The sequence below is a fragment of the Anabrus simplex genome, chromosome 7, assembly GCF_040414725.1.
Source record: "Anabrus simplex isolate iqAnaSimp1 chromosome 7, ASM4041472v1, whole genome shotgun sequence".
Taxonomy (NCBI): domain Eukaryota; kingdom Metazoa; phylum Arthropoda; class Insecta; order Orthoptera; family Tettigoniidae; genus Anabrus; species Anabrus simplex.
Window position 1 is genome coordinate 62,908,906 of NC_090271.1, and position 16,822 is coordinate 62,925,727.

Here is a 16,822-nt window from a genome sequence, read left to right on the forward strand (position 1 = left end):
CAACGACGATATGCAATTGGTTCAAGTAGTGTATACCATGAAATAGTCCCCTAAAATAATTTTCCTCTCTGCTGAAAAATTACTCATTTGTTGGTTACATCCTTATCAACGAAAATTGTTCTGATGGACTGCATATCAATATGTGACTGGGAGGCGTGTCCAGTCTTAAGGGTACATGTCTGTGAAGGACCATTATTTTAACTAGAAATCAAACACAAGATATCACCAGTAGTATGATTCATATACACCTGAAATTCACTGTAGAAGTGGAATTAACCTTTTAGAACCATAAAACAACAAAGACAATTTAGTTAGTCGAGTATTTTAATAATTAGCCTACTTTATCACTCGTAAGTAATTTACTTTTTGGGAGTGTAGACAGCTTTTTAGGTACCTATATCTCTGAAACTTATCAATAAAATCCACCAATTTTTTAACGTGACACTGCGGGGGAAAATATAGATGATTTCTGGAAACGCTGCAAATTTTCCACCGGTTTCGACATATTCATAGGAAATCGAGGTAAATAAATTGTCCTCCTCCAAATGATGTTCAGCAATATTACACTTGGTAGAAGGCACCGTCTTAAGAAGTTGAAGGAAGGAAGGAAGGAAGGAGGAAGAGAGGGCTCATGTGGGGAGTTATCCTCACCATTCCAGGTGGAGGACAAACTAATATCACATTTCCCAGCCGTCCGCATCTCTTGGCCACTCTCTAAGTGGTCCGCCCCATCCCTTCACAGTCTGGAATGAAAATACTAATAGACAGGCAAACTAATAGCAACGCCCGTTCAACAGGTCGTATCGCTGGAGGATGTGGAGGAACATGCTCGTATGCCAGGCGCGCTCTACCCTTAGGTCACACGGTCACCTGCCCCACCGTCCATGAAGCATTTAAAATAACAGATATTTATAGCGTCAGTTTTATTTAAAGGATGCATCTTATAGCTTTTATGTATTAAGCTCCTTTCCCGCATGCTGGAAGAATTTTGGCAACATAGCAATGGCCACATTCTACTTGTGAACTTCCTCTCTTATTTGAAAGCACCATACCCCACTACTACTGCGAGAGGTTACGGGGATATCTACTAAAGTCACAAACGTTTTGAGACCAGACACATTGGCGCTGTAATAGATCCTCCACATAGTTGGTATGCTGTACACCAGATGGTGACAAGAATAGTTTTGCTAACATTCTTTAGAGCCAGTCTGATAGGTCGAAGAAAATGTATCCTTTTTTTATTTTCTGTAGAAAGTTTCAAACCCCCTTGCTCCAATGAAGAAATGCTTTCGCAAAGTATTAAACTGTATGAAATATGAAATGCAAATAATGCGAAGAAAAATATGAAGCAAAAGGAGAAAATTTGCCACTTGCTTTCTCTGTGTCTGTGAACCAAACCAGTGGCGCCAATGTACCAATGTTCCTGCTAGACCTAGTGGATTCGAGATGATTCCAGCAGGGAGATTTTTTTTTAAATGTAATATTCACGTAGGGATTTAGTTGTTATTTCACCTTCCACTATTGGCACAGAAATACCTACTCATTTTCATTGATGAGAAAGGAATTTATCGGAATTTTCGTTTCGTGCTTGTCGGTTTTCTGTGCAATTTTCTTGGCCAGGCTGGACCAAAAACAAGTAATAAACAGGAAGTAAACATGGTAGTGTGCGGTGACGGTGCATGCCGCAGTTCGATAAATCACCACCCCTACCACGTTCCAGAAAAAGTTCTTGTGAACAGGTTGGCCCATAAGTGGCCACGGCTGGTCCGTGGTCCTATAGCTCTGCGCTCCGACCGACCAACCGATCACAGGAGAGCTGGCCACGACTCTACCGTGGCTCTACACCTCTGTATTCGGCAGACAGGAAAGGGCAGAACCTCACCACACCGTCGGCTGTCGTGAGAATGGTTTACCGTGGTTTTCCATTCTCCTGCACTAAGGCACAGTTCCTAGTATAGTAGGCTATAGGTGAGGCAGCGGTATTTACAAACTAAAACTATGAAATATAAGGAATGATTACTTGCCAAGGAATTAGGCCCACCCCGAACAGGACTTTATATAACCCATGTGTTTGAAGATAAAAATAGAACAAGTAACAGGAACTTCAACAAAAATTCTACGAGAAATGGAAATGGATGTTTGGTTCTCATTGAACTAACTCACTACTGTGCTTTCCGTGTATTTTGTTGGTAAGAGACAAGACAAAGATTAGCGTAAAAACTAAAACATAGTGTCCCATCTCTTGTGAACCCCACGAACCACCACTGTCTTATGCGCAGTGTTCTATAAACTATTTTATTACTATTCCAAAGTGGTGCCCTTAAAACTGTGGTTTTTTCCCCATCTGTTCTTTCATTTTCATCATGAACACGATAAATGCTTCCTGTACGCTTTTTATTAAAAGCAATGAAGAAACACTTCATTGTTACATAAATTGTACCAGTTCTTCTTACTCCTTAAGAGGTCTCTCATAGCAATAAATAGCAATAAACACGTTTTACTTTCACATTTATCTGAAGGCTGTGTCGCCAGCACATTTCCTTCGAGTAGATTTCCCATCACCCGGGGCAAAATGTATTTTATGGCGATCCTTGAAGTCAAGTTGCCATTACTGTCTTATTGCTAACTTCTAATTAACTATCTATTTAATATATAAGAATTCATCTTATAGCCATCATAAGTGAAAAAACGATTTCGGTAAAAAATGGTGTCAAATTTTCCTTTGCGAAAATTACTAATAATAATAATAATAATAATAATAATAATAATAATAATAATAATAATAATAATAATAATAATAATGTTATTTGCTTTACGTCCCACTAACTACTTCTTAAGGTCCTCGGAGACGCCGAGTGCCGGAATCAATCAATCAATCAATCAATCAATCAATCAATACTGATCTGCATTTAGGGCATTCGCCCAGGTGGCAGATTCCCTATCTGTTGTTTTCCTAGCCTTTTCCTAAATGATTTCAGAGAAATTGGAAATGTATTGAACGTCTCCCTTGGTAAGTTATTCCAATCCCTAACTCCCCTTCCTATAAATGAATATTTGCCCCAGTTTGTCCTCTTGAATTCCAACTTTATCTTCATATTGTGATCTTTCCTACTTTTATATACGCCACTCAAACTTATTCGTCTACTAATGTCATTCCACGCCATCTCTCCGCTGACAGCTCGGAACATACCACTTAGTCGAGCAGCTCTTCTTCTTTTAGTTCCGCAGGAGTTCTTTTACGTGCCAGTAAATCTACCGACACGGGGCTGTCGTATTTGAGCACCTTCAAATACCACCGGACTGAGCCAGGATCGAACCTGCCAAGTTGGGGTTAGAAGGCCAGCGCCTTAACCGTCTGAGCCACTCAGCCCGGCCTTTTGCGAAAATTAAATGGAAATAGAGTATTGATGACGATTAATTTATTTGCATCTAATGAATCGTTTTCGAGAGGTGTAGATATGTAATTTGGAGTCGACAATTGTAGGATTCAGTACAATGAAAGGGAGAAATTGCCTCAGGGCCTGTGGAACTACCACCAATGCAATAATGGCCTCAGTCATGGCCATCCATCAATTCTTCACATCACAGCTTGTACGGTTGCTAGGTAACATCGCTTCACACATATTATTGAAAGCACAAGAAGCTGAAATAAGAACCTGGAAAGCTACTACTACTAAAATGTCTTCATTTCTCCCCTGAAGGGGGAGGCGGGCCTCTTAGATGGCGACGCTGTCTCTCAGGCCAGGAGATTTGTGACGGTGAAAGAGATGTGCGTAGAAGGTGAGAGGGTTGTAACTATTCCAGCATTCGCCTTAGTGCATGAGAATGGAAAACAACGGAAAACCATTCTCAGGACAGTCCACGGTGGGGACCAGCCCTTCTCCGTCTCCCGAATGCAGAGGCGTAGAGCCAAGGCACAGCCGTGACCACCCCTCCTCTGCTCGGTTGGTCGGTCGGAGTGCAGAGCTGTCGGACCAGCCGAAGTCCACTCTGCAACCGCCGATCACCCGGGAAGTGCTAATTACGTCATCTGGTGTTAAGAGAGCAGAAAGTGTGTGAGAGAATAAACAGTGAATGCACTGTTGCTATCTCTCTCCCTTCACTATGAACAACTTTATTTTTAGCACCCGCCATTAGTTAATATACGGAGAAAATATATTCCTGATAGGATGAAATTAAATATTCCAACAAAAACATCAGCGAAAATCTCACACTCAGCGTACGACAGCCAGCAGCACTGGCATTTAGACCTAGTTCCTGTCACCACAGGAAGAGGAATTACGGATTGGAATAATGTTCAATAAATTTTCAAATTCTTTAAAATCATTTAAGAAAAGACAATGTAAAGAATTTCTAGGGAAACTAGCACCAAGGCCACAGCCCTAAATGCAAATCAGTGTTAATTGATTGATTGATTGATTGATTGATTGATTGATTGATTGATTGATTGATTGATTGATTGATTGATTGATTGATTGATTGATTGATTGATTGATTGATTGATTGATTGATTGATTGATTGATTGATTGATTGATTGATTGATTGATTGATTGATTGATTGATTGATTGATTGATTGCCGAACGTACCTGCAGACTTAATAGGGCAACAAAGCCATGGTTTCCACGGCAACAAGTACTGTCGCAATCTAGTCTTCAAATGTTTGAAGACAGCAGCATCCATTTCCAAGGGGACTTCTTTCATATTATGTAGGTATAAGTAGAGTAGGCTAACTCCTACACAACGGCTGAGGATACGTAACTTCTGTTCCTCCCTCATGTGAATGATGTAGCATCCGAAGCTCAGGGCTGTGTTCAGTGTGAAAGTATTGTAGCCGGTGAAAGATGGGAGAAGTAATTATCCTCGAGGCTGTGGCAACCTGTAATTATACTTTACACTGAAATGGAGTTTCCTCTAAAAGGAAGCCGGAGCAGCAGCGGTTCCAGGGGCAGTCAATTAATAAACGTCCTCATTAGCTTAACGAGAGAAACTTCGGTTTCCAACTGAAGCATAATATTAAAAATAATAATAATAATAATAATAATAATAATAATAATAATAATAATAATAATAATAATAATAATTTCTATAAAAATATATATATTTTTTTAATACTGTATTATTTCCATTTATAATTTGCCTTAAAAGACAGTTGCGGTTAGAGGCGCGCAGCTGTGAGCTTGCATTCGGGAGAAGTGGGTTCGGCCCCCACTGTCGGCAGCCCTGAAGATGCTTTTCCTTGGTTTACCATTTTTACGCCAGGCAAATGCTGGGGTGTACCTTAAATAAAACCATTGCCCATTCGTCCCACTCCTAGGCCTTTCGTATCCCATCGTAGCCCTATATCTGTGCCTTTGCGATGTAAAGCAAGTTGCTAAAAATAGTCAGTTTTTTTCTCAAAATGGCGTTATTCTACTGAGACGGAAGACCTGTAGATGTGATCACCCTCGGGTAGCCAAACGCAAATACTGTGCTCTCCGGATTAATGCATTAACCAATACCACTAGTAGGCCTATAGTCAAATTAAGACATGATGAGTAAAAAGAGTCAGAAAGGTCAGAAAAGCACCCACATGTTGTAAATGTGTGTGCCGAAATTTAGTTCGTCTCTCTGAAATATTACAAAAGCTGTGTTAATTTCAAAATGTCACCTACCCATATTCCAGCCGAGCTTACTTTCTCGTACACTGAACGACACACACATATATCGTTTTTTTGAATTAACGACTCGGTTACTAACTGTAATTTGATTACTTGAGCTGTAGGGCGTGGTGATCGACATGTCGTGGAGGAGATATGACACAATAATTGTGATTACTCAATTAAAAGCGGTTGTACAGCCTTGGAAGGAAGTAAGGCTAACTTATTACTCCAATTACCAACACAAACAATGCAATACAATTCGCAATTAGCAGCGACATAAATTAGGTCTCCAGTCATTTGTTTAAATGGCCGGCGGCTCTTACCAACGTGACCTTAAACAAAGAGGCAACGGAAACATCAAATTAAGCGGAGTTCAGCTGAAAATTACCTTTCACCGCCAAGGCCAGTGCAGAGAGCTGTTTTACCGACAGCAGGTGCTCCTTCCGCGTGGTTCTTTCTGGTGCATGCGAGGCCTACCTTTCAACAGCAGGACTCACCAGTAATCTAAGCCGGGCATTCTATTAACGGTCTCAAACTACTTGTTGAGCTGTGTTTTTACAGTAATTATGCTCGCTTTCTTGGTTATTACTTCATTTTTACTCAATAAAGGTTATGTCCGACTCCTTGGTTGAAAGGTCAGTATTGTGGCCTGTGGTGCAGAGGACCCCGGGTTTGATTCCCGATTGGGCTCGGAATTTTGTCATTGTCTAGTTAATTCCTCTAATTAGAGGACCGGTTGTTTGTGCTTGTCCTAAGAAACACCTTTCTATACGCTCAAGACACATCACTTTAGCAACCACCACAGAACATGCAGTAGTGAGTTCAGTCCGCAATTCCATATAGTGCTGCGGAGGGGAAGGACATCGGGACGTAAAACTGGGCTAGATCTGTAAATGCACCGCAGCTCGCGCCGGCGACCTTATCAGAAAAAGAAGATTGAAGAAAGGTTATGAATACCATAGCATCTGGAACTCTGCATGACCGAGTGTGGAGACGAAAGATGTAACTTATATGCTTTTCAGTCTGTTGTACACACAAGTTCAAAATAAATAAATAAATATAAAATATATTACACTATAAGATACCTGTAATAATAATAATAATAATAATAATAATAATAATTAATAATAATAATAATAATAATAATGCTTTTTACAGGTACGTTATAGTGTAATATTTATAATGAACTTGTGTGTTCGGCAGACGCAAAAGCGATAAGTTACATTCAACATTCGACACTGGAACGTATGGCTTCTTTCTTAAGGAAATATGAAGACGATAGATTACCGAATTACTGGTAGTGACTGTACATGAAGAAAGTAAAATAAGAGACTTTCAAACTTATTTTTAAAATTCTTTTCTTGTGAAATGCATCTACAAAATTTTAAATTTAATTTCTGTTGATAGTAATTTTCTCATCTCTGTTGACAATTGACATGCAGTGAGAATTGATGATGAAATGAGTTTTTCGTTCAAGGTACAGTAATTAGAGGGGTTCCACAAGGCTGTAATCTTTCACCTTCGTTGTTCATAGTATACCGTACGTGGATCAACTACCGAAAGGTATAAGGTGGCAGGAAGAGATTCAGTTAAAAGGAAATGTAGTAACCAATTTGGCCTATGCTAAAGAGTTGGTCTTAATGGCAGATTATGCTGAAAGCCTGCAATCTAATATCTTGGAACATGAAAACAGGGGCAGTGAGCTTGACATGAAAGCATTTTCAAGACTAGAATAATGTCAGCAGGGAAGAAACTCAAGAGAAATGAATGTCAGGTCGGGAGTACAAAACTGGAACAGGTAGATATTTCCAGTACTTACGATGTGTATTCTCCCAGGATGGAAATATACCAAATGAGGTTGAATCGAAGTGGAGCAAAGGTAATGCAGGGAGTTCACAGCTGTTGCAATCAACATTATTCTGTAAGAAGAAAGTCAGCTCCCAGACGAAACTATCCTTACACCGGTCTGTTTCAAGACCAACCTTTTCTTTACGGGAGTGAAAACTGGGTGGACTCAGGGTGTCTTCTTCATACTTTAGAAGTAGCAAGATTGGTCGCTGCACTGGTACAAACAGGTGGGAACTATGGCAGAAGGATATTCGGAATGAGGAGATAGGGCCAAGTTAGGAATGAACTCAATGTATAAATTGGTAATCATAAACCAACTTCGGTAGTTGGGCCATGTGCGGCTAATAGAGAAGAGGTTACCTAGGAGAATATTAGATTCGGTCACGAAGGATAAGAGAAGTAGAGGGAGACCAGACGGCGACGGGTATACTCAATTTCTATCAGTTTAAAGATAAGAGGTAGAAACCTAAACGAGACCAAATAGCTACTTACAAATATATGATTGTGGAGGCGTTTAGTAAATTCACAGAGACTTGCAGACCGAACGCCGAAAACCATAACAGTAAGCTATATAATGAATATATATGTTTTGTCTCATTTAAAAAATTCAAACACTGTAGCCTATCTCTCAATTTCTGGACACAGTTGTGATCTACTGGCCTTTTGAAGTTGGACGCCTCTGACCTATGGTTTATTTTACTTGTAAGGCAACAAGTACAGTACCTGGTGAACACGTCCGGGTAGTGAGTACGCGCGAAGGCTTTCTCCAGCTCCTCGAGCTGGAAGCTGGTGAAGGTTGTTCGGTAGCGGCGCTGTTTACGTTTGGGGGCGAACTCGTCCAGCTCCCCTTCACTGTTGTTGTCGGCGCCCAAGTCAGCGGGGGCGACGGGCTCCTCCCCGCCAGCCCCTGGCTTCCCCTCCTCCGACACGCCCATCGGCTCGGGGGCGGGCGTCGGAATCTCGGCGGCGGCCACGGGGGACTCGCTAGGCGGCACACTGGAGTAGTCTGAAACAATAACAAATGACAACCATCAACATACTGACATCACATTCTTAACAAGAATAATCAATGTGGTATTTAAGGAGATTTGCCAAAAATAAACTTCATTATCCTCTTTAATTTCAGAGATTGCCTATCCGAGGTGCAAAGATGTGTTCGGTTCACTTGGAAGGACGTGGGTTTGATTCCCAGTCAGGAAGTCGAAAAATATTTTAAAAACGAGATTTCCACTTATGAAGGTGCACATGGCTCTAAGATTCACTCTTGACTTAATTTTAGTTGCCCCTCGTGGGACATAGGGGATCAACAAAGTCTGCTGGCTTTTTTTTATACTTTAATTTTAGATTTGCAAATTATTGGCCCACAGCTTGGCGGAGGGGCTGCCTCCTGAAGTCTCCAGGCATGCTGTTTCCCGTTGGGATTGTCTCCCTTAAGCCAGCAGCGGCGATTGGGAATAAGAGGTGTGGGGAGGGGCACAAAAAATGAAAATGGGATGGAAAGGGAGGGGGTACATCAAAACAGACAAATATAGCTATAATATGGGAAGTTTTAGACCCAACCGCGAAGGGCCATGGCCTACCAAACGACCGCTGCTCTGCCCAAAGACCTGCAGATTATGAGGTGTCGTGTGGTCAGCACGAAAGATACTCTCGGCCGTTATTCTTGGCTTTCTAGACCGCGATTTCGACAGAGAGGTAAAGGTTTATAGTATACTAACTTTAGTGCAGTAATAATAGTTCTTTGAGTTTTTGATTCACGGCCGCTTCCTTCCCATTCCTAGGCCTTTCCTTTCCCATCGTCGCCATAAGACCTATCTGTGTAGGTGGGACGTAAAGCAAATAGCAAAAAATAAATAAAAAGCAATGTGCTTCGCAATGTAAGGTCTTTGTATTACACACACAAAAGAGGACATTATTGATCTCAAAACATGGTCATATTCTAACAGAAATACGCTCCCGTTTGTCAAGTGCAAAAGCCCAAATTTGAAGTCGATTTTTAAACTGGATTAGGTCAAGTCTTGGACTTGGACTTAGACTCTTCTTAGATTGCAATACTCATGTTATAATTATTCAAGTTAGTTCATTTATTTATACTACTATTTTACTACGCTTTTATGACAGTATAAGAAGACTAGTACGTAAATTCGTGGAATATTCTAAGTAGGTACATTTCTTTTATCTCGGTTAAAATGTTGCCAAGTGTTTCAGTTCGTTAGTATTGACTGTTCAGTTTGAGGATCTGGTAACATCGCATCGAAAGCGCGCTATTCCTGCTTTTTTAAATGAATTTTGTCGGGTGTAAACCAACCGTGGCACCAGAGATCTTTTGACGTGCCGCCATCGTGCGATATGGAGTATCGAATGGACTTTTTTCCAACCTTCAAAAATCCGACTACATCTGCCAGGTTTGAAGCCGCGAACTTGTACCTCGGAGACCGGAACTCTAGCACTGATCCTTAGAGGGAGCTAATGTGCTAATGTCTGTTGAGTCTCAAGCTCGAATGCTGAAGAAACTGCAAAAACTATAAGGACTCGAAAGTCTTGAATATAAGTGAAATGGTTTGCCATTGCTTTCCTCAATGGGTAAGAAAGTGCTGTTGCAGCGCAATCAACCGTAAGAGTAACACCTTTTTTATTTTTTACAATTGGCTTTACGTTGCACCGACACAGGTAAAGCTGCGGCCACTGAATTAGGTGGGTGAGGAAAACTGCGCTGTTGACAGATATGGGAAATGGTCGAGAGTCGCTCACCTCTGAGCACGGATTGGCAACACTGATCGTGCAGCCCTGTCTAGTAGAAACTTGTCCACTCCAGGTGCACGTAGGCTACTCTATAAAGTAGTTCTCTTTTCTATATTACACAGTCCAATATTTAGTTGCTACATTACCTCGTAAGAGCGTAATTTCTCTGCCCCACCTAATTTGATCGCCGCGACTATACGACTTATTCTCCCTGTGCGTGAGGGCGGTAGAATAACACCCACTGTATCTCTTGCCTGTCGTAAGAGGTTAATAAAAGGGGCCCTGGGGTCTCTTTACTTGGGAGCGTGGGGTTGGCGACCACGGGGCCCTCAGCTGAGTCCTTGCATTGCTTCCACTTAGGCCTACATGTCCCAGGCTCCTCACTTTCATCTATCTTATCCGACCTTCCTTGGTCAACTCTTGTTCTTTTCCGACCCCGACGCTGTTAGGCTTCCGAGGGCTACGGAGTCTTTGATTTTCACGCCTTTCGTGGCCCTTGTCTTTCTTTGGCCGATACCATCAATTTTCGAAATGTCGGATCCCTTCCATATTTTTTCTCTGATTAGTGTTATATACGGAATGGTTGCCTAGTTGTACTTCCTCTTAATTCCGGGCGAGTTGGCCATGCGGTTAGGGGCGCGCGGCTGTGAGCTTGCATCCGGGAGATAGTGGGTTCGAATCCAACTTTCGGCAGCCCTGAAGATGGTTTTCCGTTGTTTTCCATTTTCACACCAGGCAAATGCTGGGGCTGTACCTTAATTAAGACCACGGCCACTTCCTTCCAACTCCTAGACCTTTCCTATCCCATCGTCGCCATAAGACCTACCTGTGTTGGTGCGACGTAAAGCCACTAGCTTCCTCTTAATACAGTAATGACCACCACCACTATTAGAATTATGGTGACGATGGGATAGAAAAGGGCTAGGATTGGGAAGGAAGCGACGATGGCCTTAATTAAGGTACAGCCGCAGCATTTGCCTGGTATGGAAATAGGAAACCATGGAAAATCAAGTTCAGGACTGCCGACAGTGGGGTTTGAACCCATTATCTCCCGAATGCAATCTCACAGCTGCACGGCTAACTCTCTCAGTAGTAGCAACTTTCATAGCATTCGGATGCACTAGCCATGCTCCGAATGTCATTACTCAGCAAGACCATACCTCAGGAGCTGTCATACTATCACAGTCATGTATGTACAGGATGATCCTCAAGTCCGTTAACATTTGACGAGGCAATATTTCACAGGATATTGGAGGTAGACAGGTAATAACCGGCACACATGATTGGCATGACATGAGGCTTTAGACACCAAAATAAAGTACACAAAATGACCAACAGATGGTGCTGCATAAGATACACAAGCAATAATTAGCATAATAATCGAGGTTTAGCAAAGATGATATACTTTATAACAAGTGCTCAACATCTCGATCGTCATTCACCAACAATACAGTACCTGTATTCGGGGGACAATGTTGTGAACAGCACTGTACAGTATACCGTAGGTATGGTGAGAAATTGCCTTTGGATGTTGTCTTTCAGCATCTCTAATGAGGTCGGACGATCGCGGTAGACTTGCGACTTCAGGTAACCACACAACCAATAATCACAGGGATTGGGGTCAGGGGATCGGGGAGGCCAGTCATGACATGCCGTGATTGTAGGCGCATCTGATGCCCTCTCTCAAGACAGCTCGTTTTATACTGTACACGGGTCTCATGAGGCATCACTGACGTGTTTGCTGTCCAGCGCCATCTGTTATCCTGTTGGTGTCAATAAAACTCCATGTCATGCCAATCATGTGTGTCAATTATTACCTCTCTACCGCCAATATCGCGTGAACTATTATCTCGTCAACTGTTAACCGACTTTTGGGTCCCCCAGTATGTTGCGTATTCAGCCCGAAGGCTGGTTTGATCATCCACAGCTCCGCCAATAGGTGTCATAGATCGTCTAGGCATACTAGGGAAATGAGGAATGAGGTAGTTTCCGTTGCTTTCCTCACCAAGCCAGAAGTTGCTATTACTGTACTTAACAGTATGCCAACCCCACTCAAATGCATGCACCAACCGACCCTAATAGCGATGTTTTTATACCATTCATAACAGGGACTGGCTGCATGAGGAATGGCATTATTACTAGCATCGCTCATACCTGGTCACTTTCATATTGTCAAAGTCAATAATGACACTAGAACAGGTCAATGAAAGGAACAAATTTATTCTGGCCCATACTGTAAACACTACATCTCGCCAGCAAAGGCATATCACAGTCATACTGTAAATGAAACTGAAACTGGTTTGCGATGTGACAGCTGCAAAATTACTTCACTAATCAAGAAACAGGAACAGGCTAGATTTTTCAGTATCCTAATTGATACTTCAATGATCTTACACTTTAATTTCTCATTGGGAATTAACTCATTTTGTTTTATATTGAAGTATCTCGTACGTTTTACAGTATTTATTGCTACAAATTGCTCGTAAATGTCGCTTGACATCGGTGGAGACACTGAGTTCCACTCAGCAGGTAGATTACAGCAATTGCATCAACGACATTTCGTGCGATGCAAAAAGCCCATATCGCTGCAATAAATTGCCTTTCAGTGTTCTTATCATTAAGTGTGCAGTTGTTGAAATTAAAATAATTTTCATAAATTAGAGTGTCAGAACAATGGTGCAGCTCCCATCAAACAATGAAAGGCTTTTAGTCAGGTCAGATCTTAATTTTTGTCATTCTTGCGTTGTCTGGCTTCTTGATGCGCTAATGGACGGGTTATCTGCGAGGACACGACGCCGGCCAATGGCAAAGCTAACTCCTGGCTTGCTTTCTCCCTGGAAGTATTCTGGGTGAAATACTATCCTAGACATCTCTTTAACAGACGACTCCAGGAATGTGCAGACAGACTAATCAACAGCAGGATCCATCGCCAGACTGTCCGAGAATTACAGTGGACTTAAAAGTAAGAAACTGCGACCGGAATTCACGGAAAGAAATACGGTTACATTAGCAATGAAATTACAATGCATTCACAAAAATAAACAAGAGCCATGGCACCGATACCAGATGAGCTTTGGCCTAACAAGCGGCAAGTGCTTAGCCCCAAGGCCTGCAGGTGCGCGTGATCAGCACGACAAATCCTCTCGGCCGTTAATCTTTGCTTTCAAGGACACAGTCGCTATCTCGCCGTTAAATTGTTCTTACGTAAACTGTGTGGATCTCGAACCTGTCCTCAGATACAGGAAAAAAATTCTCTGACCTAGCCCGGAACCAAACTTGGGACCTCCGAGCAAGAAACAGGCTCGCAATCCCTACAAAACGAGGCTGACTACAACACATGCATAATTACATGGACACTTTTCTTCCACATCTATGAAGGTCATGGAATCCCATTCAGGAATGGAATGTGGAGGCTTCCACGATCCGTAACCGCGGCACAAAGTTAGTCCTATGTCTGGTACTATTTATATCCAGGAATAATAACAACAATAATAATATAGGAACATAGAAAACATAACGGAAACAATAAGGAGAGGAGATTGATATTCTTTGGACATTGATACAGAATGGATGGCAACAGGTTATCCAAACACATCTTGAAATATCTTCGGAACAAGAAGTCAACAACAAAGTGGATTCACAAAGTCAAGAAACAAACAATGTAGGAGAAGAAGAAGAAGCAGCAGCACATAGAGAGAAAGAGAGTTTTAGAAAGTACTCTAACTGTCAATAACGGAAGGACTCCAAGGTCAGAAAGAAAGAAAGAAGACAGGCTCGAAATGGTCCGACGGCAGGAAAATGAGACAGGGTGAAGATGAAGAGTATTGTAGGAAGAAGAAGTAACAACAAGCGATGAAACATTGAAATTAGCACATGGTTCCAAGAAGACACTAACGGAGAAGTAATAATAATAATAATAATAATAATAATAATAATAATAATAATAATAATAATAATAATAATAATAATAATAATAATAATGTAAAGTACCGCGTGAGTTGGCCGCATCGTTACGGTCGCGTAACTGTGAACTTGCATTCAGGAGATGGTGGGTTCGAATCCTACCGTCGGCAGTTGCGGAGAAGGCTTTTCATGGTTTCCCATTTTCAGACCAGAAAAATGCTAGGGCTGTAACTTAATTAATGCCAAGGCCACTACCATTCCTGTCTTAGACCTTTCCCTCCTTACGTCACTATAACAATAATAATACTTTCGTGTGGCTATTTCTAGCCGAGTGCAGCACTTGTAAGGCAGACCCTCCGATGAGGGTGGGCGGCATCTGTCATGTGTAGGTAACTGCGTCTTATTGTGGTGGAGTATAGTGTCATGCGTGGTGTGTGAGTTGCAGGGATGTTGGGGACAGCATAAACACCCAGTCCCCGATCCAATGGAATTACCATTGATGGTTAGAATATCCGACCCGGCCGGGAATCAAACCCGGGAGCTTCTGGACCAAAAGCCAGCACGCTAACCAATTAGCAATGGAGCCGGACCTTACGTCACTGAAAACCTTCTGATGTGTCAGTGCGACATTAAACCACTGGAAAAATACTAATAATAATAATAATAATAATAATAATAATAATAATAATAATAATAATAATAATAATAATCGTATGCCGAGCTAAGGAATTGCAGACCTTCGGAGGTAGGGTGATATAGGCGGCCCGCCTAATCTCGACATTCTGATTCTGCTGCTATTTAACAACGAAAGCGGAATTCTAGCGGGCCGTTCTTGTAAAAGGGTGTATTTAATTCAATCGGACGACACTGAGTGCGCTACCTTCAACAATGACATGGATTTCCAAAAGTTTTGACCACCCTTCAAAAATTTGCTACGTACCTCACCCGGGACCGACCCCGCGAACTGATACTAATTTTGTGGGCCGATGACCTCGATGTTAGGCCCCTTTCAAGAACAAGCATCATCAAGATACTAATTTTTCTTGTAGGCTGATGGAACCTCATGGTCTTCTGTCTCTCTTGCAGTAGAGATGCTGTTTCTAAATTGCAAAACTTCCTGATGGGATCCAATCCGAAGAATATCTAGGCCCTACTGCACGTTGAGTTTGTCGACTTAAATGTTCACTTCTAATCTGTTAATGATACAGTAGAACCTCATTAATCCTGACTAACTGAGGTTCTAAGTTGTCCGAATTAATGGAAGTCCGGATTAAACAAAATAACATATGAAATGAGCCAAGGTACATATTTAAACATTCTGTTCAGTAAAAAGAACGTGTACAGTATTTTAAATGTAAGATATAATTCAATACAGTATTAAAAACGCAAAGTCACCTCCGTACAGGCCATGAAGGCCCTTGGAGGAGTGGAAGGTAAAGGCTTCCACCCTTGTTAACCACGGCACGTGATGGGGTAGAGTGGTTAGCTTTACGCCCGGCTGCCTTTGCCCCCAAGAATTAACCTGATACTCATTTTTTGTGCAGGCTGAGTGAACCTCAGGGACATATGCACCTCCGGAAGTGGAAATCTCGTTTCTTAAATTTTACGACTTCCTGACGGGGATTCGAATCCACGTCCTTCCGGACGAACCGAGCACGCCTTTACCGCCTCAGCCAGGCAGTCCCTAATACAGTATGAGGCACTACGAAATACAGAATAATTAGTGCAGTACAGAATTAGGTCCGGCTCCATAGTTCAATGGTTAGCGTGCTGGCGTTTGGTCACAGGCGTCCCGGGTTCAATTACCGGCAGGGTCGTGAATTTTAACCATGATTGGTTAATTCCCCTGGCACGGGGACTGGGTGTATGTGTCGTCTTCATTAGCATTCCATCCTCATCACGACGCGCAGGTCGACTACGGGAGTCAAATCAAAAGACCTGCACCTGGCGAGCTGAAGTCCTCGGACACATGCCGGCACTAAAAACCATACTCCATTTCATTAGTAAAGAATTAGAACATTGCAATTAAGGCACACCTTCATTAGCCACACTTCACACGCTTACTGGTTTGAAAAAAAACTGATAACCTTTTGTTGTCTTCCTTTGACATTAATTTCTTTAATAATTAACTGACGCAGATGCCTGAAATGTTTAAATGGTCTTTAATTTCACAAAGTTTTGACTTAGGGTTAATAATATCACCTGCTTCATCCTGGTCATACTGATGCATTTCATAGATTGCAGAAGCGCTTACACTTTCAACGACATCCTCCTCTGTTAAAATGTGATACGATGGATCATCTTCGTCTGCTTCTAGCCACAGCATTGTGTTCGTATCGTTTTTCAATTATTTATCAGTACGTCCAACCCTCTAACTCTCATATACCCTGTTCGCGTTATTTCCGACTAACCTTTATATTGTACAAACGCGGTCACAAGAACTCTGATTGGAAAAGGAAACAGGTAACGTTTGAGCGAAGATTTTGGCCAGCACTGAGGATGAAGAGGAAGTAACTAAGATAATGTCACGTGTTCGTCTTCCAGGAGGTGTGGCTTGCGACGTTGCGCACTCAGAGGTCACTCCCAGCACCATTTTTCGGGACCTAATTAAGATGTTTCTGTGGTTAAACACTCTGGCTATACTAGCTTTTCCTAATCAAGGAAAACAATTAATTGTAATTTAATTGC

The 16,822-nt window shown here is 41.9% G+C and overlaps 1 protein-coding gene across 1 annotated transcript in view; it reads right to left on the minus strand.

Moving 5' to 3' along the window:
• The window catches only part of LOC136877695 (homeobox protein aristaless-like), an 89,265-nt gene extending 72,805 nt beyond the window's left edge, over positions 1–16,460 (minus strand). Inside the window, exons 1-2 of the mRNA XM_067151907.2 lie at positions 16,337–16,460; positions 8,213–8,495 (exon numbers count right to left, since the gene is read on the minus strand). Coding sequence (XP_067008008.2) covers positions 8,213–8,495; positions 16,337–16,460 — 407 coding nt within the window. The remainder of the gene's footprint in view (positions 1–8,212; positions 8,496–16,336) is intronic.
• Between the last annotated feature and the right edge of the window lie 362 nt (positions 16,461–16,822).